General features: G+C 42.6%; 1 protein-coding gene across 1 annotated transcript; it reads left to right on the top strand.

Annotated features, from left to right (window-relative positions):
• The first annotated feature begins 399 nt into the window (after nucleotides 1–399).
• LOC107288697 (glutathione peroxidase 1-like) lies at nucleotides 400–3,322 on the top strand. The gene is made up of 2 exons (XM_015817337.1): nucleotides 400–739; nucleotides 2,954–3,322. The coding sequence occupies exons 1-2, from the start codon at nucleotides 509–511 to the stop codon at nucleotides 3,320–3,322; spliced, it is 600 nt and encodes a 199-aa protein (XP_015672823.1). The 5' UTR covers nucleotides 400–508.
• Nucleotides 3,323–4,774: the final 1,452 nt, after the last annotated feature.

Here is a 4,774-nt window from a genome sequence, read left to right on the forward strand (position 1 = left end):
GATGGTTGGTTCCTTTGCCTGCGGGAGCGCAGAGAAGTTGGCACTTTGCCCCAAGAGTTTTCAGGCTACGTGACTATCCTTGCCCTTTTTTCTTATTTTTTTTTATGACAGGAAAGGGGCTGGGAAAATGCTGTTTACCGTTATGATCTCACTTCGCAAAGTAGTAAAATGGCCGTTTCCTTTATCAACAATTAAGACTAGCCCTCTTTCAATGTTTTGATTTAATATCAACCAAACCCCGCCGACCGCAAATAACACAAACAGCGCGCTTCAACCATCTCTCTTCAAATGATGGGAATCGCGCATGCCCGGCGTTCTCGTTAGAGAGGAAGAGGCAGTTGAAAGTGGCTGCAGCCGCTCCGGATTAGGACAAAGGAGCGGGGTGGGGCTGACGCTGTGCAAGTCAAAGAGATCGGTGGGCGGGGTTGCTGGTAAGCTGGGGCTCTTAAACGAGGCGAAATTGCGCGTTGGCTGCGCAGTGCTTGCGAGTCCTCCTTGTGCCGTTGCGATGGCCGGTGTGTCGAGGTATAGCCTGGGCGGCATCAAGGCGCTCCCGCTGGGGGCTTCGCAGCCCATTGATCTGGGCTCGCTGCGGGGAAAGGTGTTGCTGGTTTCCAACGTGGCTTCGCTCTGAGGCACAACGAGCCGGGACTTCACTCAGTTCCGTGAACTGCAGCGGCGTTTCGGCTCTCAAGGTCTCACCGTCCTGGCTTTCCCCTCTAACCAGTTTGGACACCAGGTAAGGAGGTATCCGCAGGCGACAAGTCTCGACGGGAGAGAGCTCGTTCGGCTGCGCCTGCGCCTAGGGTTGCCAGGTGTCCACTATTTGAGTGGACAGTCCACTTTTTTCACATTATGTTCACTATTTTTTTTTTCACAAAATAGTGGACATTTTTTTTTTATTCAAAAGCTTTATGATGAAATGGTACGTAATCTAAAGCTGTACAGTCTACTTTTTTTACTACTTAAACCCCCCCCCCCGCTTGTCCGCTATTTTTTGGAAGCAGACCTGGCAACCCTACCTGCGCCGGTAAAAAAAAGACAGCCTGGAGCTAGTGTGGAGCAAGTCTTTGAAAGCTGAGCGGTACCACGGCTCGGTTGTGTGAATGGTCGCAACCCTAGGCTTATAGAGCCTCGCTTTAGGGGTGGTAGCGTGGACTCTTCAAACTATACCTACTGTAGCTGGAAACAAAGACTATGGCATGTTTGGGGATGTTTAAAAAGCGCGCTAGAGTAGTTTGAAGCTTTTTTTTTTAAAAAAAAGTTACTTCCATGTTTCCCGAAAGTTTCCTCAGATATAAATAAACCCATTTGTAAATTTAGTAAAACGAATGCAGATATCAAAGGGGGGGGGGGTCCGTTGCCTTCGCTTCTCTTGGAAAGGCTCGTCCTTAACCAAGGTCCCCTCATGGCGTGGGAGTGTTACGGTGGGGAAGGGCGTGTGACTATTTTTCTCTGTGTGATGCATATTGAACTGAAGTCCCAACAGGAAATAATGCGCAATTAATTCTGAGTGTGTGCCTTGGAGAACTGTTTTACCCTCTCGGAGGAAAAGACATAGTCCAAGGACTCTTGCACAATTGCCTTGCTTTCCATATACAGTTGGTCACGTTTGAAAGCAAGGCTTATCTACTTTCCAATACAGTCCAGTGAAATTATGCAGTGGAGGGTCTAGTCATAATTACAACCATTCCCATTTCTCCGTTGTACAAATTCTCTACGGGAAAAAAATGTTTTACAGAATTTAGCCGCCTGCAAGTTGGTCTGTAGACCAGGGGTCTTCAAACTTGGCCCTTTTATGACTTGTGGACTTCAACTCCCAGAATTCCTCAGCCAGCGTGCCTGGCTGAAGAATTCTGGGAGTTGAAGTCCACAAGTCATAAAAGGGCCAAGTTTGAAGACCCCTGATCTAGACTCTAGAATGAGATTTATACAAATTACCAATTACTTGAATTAGAGATGAGAAAGGGAAATCTGTTTCCAAATTAGTTTTTCTATGAGTTAACGTTCTGTGTAACTTTAATATCTAGATTTGATATATGCAGGATCTTCTTTTGGACTGGGAATGAGACAGGTATAGTGAAGAATAGCCTCACCAGGAATTAACATATATGCTTCACCTTCACAATTGTCATTGTTCAAAATATGTGGATTGAGGAAACTTACAACATTCAGGGCTTTTTCTCAAAAACATTGCTGTGCCTTCTGTTGAACAAATAAAAGCTGTTGTTTCTCCCTCTGTAGGAATTTTAAATTTGTTGTATGTAGTCTTGCTCTGGCTCAGCCATTTTGACAAGTCTGTATAAAGGGATGAAATGTATCAAACTTGAATATGAAGCGAACTGTAGCCCAAGGATTCCAACCTAAATGATTCCAATGCTGAATTGTGCTGGTTTCTATCACTTGCCTGTGGAAATTCTCGATAAGGGATTCTGGTAGCTGCACTACGAGGAGTGTGTAGGAGAATTTATACCAAAAAAATGACATAAGTCTGCAAAAATAGGGTCTGAGATGTGAAAGTACATGAATAGAGAGATGCAGATAGTAAGGATAGATGAAAGTAGTGTTAGTGAAGTTTGTACTTGGCAACATCGCTTGACTTGTATCACTGGAGTAAATTACTTGGCTTGATATTTTTTTCTTCAGGTGTGGAGTACAGGAGAAGTGTTAGTACTTGGTAGTTCTATTGCATTAGGCAGAATCACTAACTAAAATATTGTTTCTGCACAGCATTTGATCTCATAAGCTGCATAACTACCATAACATATAAAACTCTGGAAAAGCACCTGTAGGTGAAATAATTGATGTTTTCTGGATAAAAATATTTGCACTGCAACATAGCTGTTAATAGAAGAAAAAGGTGACTGTATTGTGAAACCATAATTGGCAGCTCTACTAATGCTATAATGATGATGTCTGGATGTAAATCATATGCCTTTCTGCCTTGTTACAGGAAAATGCCACCAATGACGAGATCCTGAATTCCCTGAAACATGTCCGTCCTGGCAATGGATATGAGCCCAACTTCCCCGTGTTTGAGAAGTGTGAAGTTAATGGGGAAAATGCTCATCCTCTTTTCAAGCTCCTGAAAGAATCCTTGCCTATCCCACATGATGATCCTGTGTCCCTGATGACCGATCCAAAGTTCATAATTTGGTCCCCTGTGTGCCGCAGTGACATCGCATGGAATTTTGAAAAGTTCCTCATTGGTCGTGATGGGGTGCCTTTCAAACGTTACAGCAGAAAATTTGAAACTATCAAGATGAAGGATGACATTGAAAAGCTCGAAGTCGTTTGGCAGATCTATCCTAGTCTAATTTAGAACTATTTTGAAGGGATGTAGAGACGAACCAGATCCAAAAATTTTCACATATTACGATGGGTATTACATCCAAATTTACATTGAAAGGTACAATTTGATTTAAGTATGTAGATCTTTTGTTTAATGTCTTCTATCAACGAATATATAACATCGTCGTTTCGAGCTCTGAAATGCAAGAATCTATTAAGTTGCTGTGATATAAACTAAACCTATAACTCTTCCTTAAAAGTCTTAAGGGTTACTTAGAACAGTCATTGGTCTGAAGTTCATACACATTATGGGTGTCATTGACCTCTGATGTAGCAGAGACAAAATCTGTATTTTCAACTAATCTGCAAATCATTCAAATGTAGGGGAATAGAACTGAAGCGTACTTAGAAAAAATTCTACAATGTGAAGTAGCCTTAAATGTGGTGCCCTTTTCTACATTTCTTCTTTTGCTGTGGTTCACTAACTGTTCTGCTGGTAAGATTCTACTCTCCATCAAAATTTTATTGATGATGGCGCTTTTTCTAAATACTTGATAAGCACCTGATGTACCTTTAAAATTTTGCATGTGAAGTTGTAAATTATAGCAGGTAGAACAGTTTGGGATCGGCTGCCTTCAATGCTACCATGCACCAATAAAATCTTGAAATTATGTTAAATATTCAGTGTCTCTGCTTTCAAACTCTATTTCAGTCTGATTTATATTTTACAGTTTTTGTAGCCCATCCAACCTTGAGATTCCAGGCAGCTCAACAGTATAAATATCACTGAGGAAAAATAACAAGCGGCAACTGTCAAGAGGGGCACTATAAAACATTCATCTGAGGTTGAAAGCCTGGGGGACAAGGAGGTTTTGATAGCCTCTCCCTCCTAGCCTTTTATAAGGTAATGTGAGACTGGGTAGAGAGCTCCAGAGAAGTGGCCCCTAAGAGGAAACGTCTACTGCTTCGTTCACATCCTGTTAAGCATGTTTTGCAGGGTGGTGGTGGGGCAAGCTCTTTAAAGGTATTACTGGCTGCCTAATGCAGCTGTAAAGAGTTTTATAGGTGATAAACTGAGAACGAGAAATTTGTCTATTGGGTGATTTGTTTCTTTTTATTTATTTATTTATTTATTTATTTGATTTGATTTATATCCCGCCCTTCTCCCAACGGGACTCAGGGCGGCTCACAACATATTAAAAACATTAACGCATTTACAGCCCCTCCAAATAAAACCAATTAAAACCAAATATTTGAAGTTGTGCTATTTAAAAATTGTTCTTAAAAATAAACCCGATTTAAAATCCTCCCTAGGCCAGGCCCGCTTGCTGGAAAAGCCATGTCTTGAGGGCGCGGCGGAAAGTAAGGAGATCCGGAATCGTCCGGATCTCGGGGGGTAGTTCGTTCCAGAGGGTGGGGGCACCCACAGAGAAGGCCCTCCCCCTGGGGGTCGCCAGCCGACATTGCTTGGCCGACGGCACCC

This window comes from Protobothrops mucrosquamatus, unplaced genomic scaffold (assembly GCF_001527695.2).
Source record: "Protobothrops mucrosquamatus isolate PMUCROS unplaced genomic scaffold, P.Mucros_1.0 scaffold574, whole genome shotgun sequence".
Classification (NCBI taxonomy): domain Eukaryota; kingdom Metazoa; phylum Chordata; class Lepidosauria; order Squamata; family Viperidae; genus Protobothrops; species Protobothrops mucrosquamatus.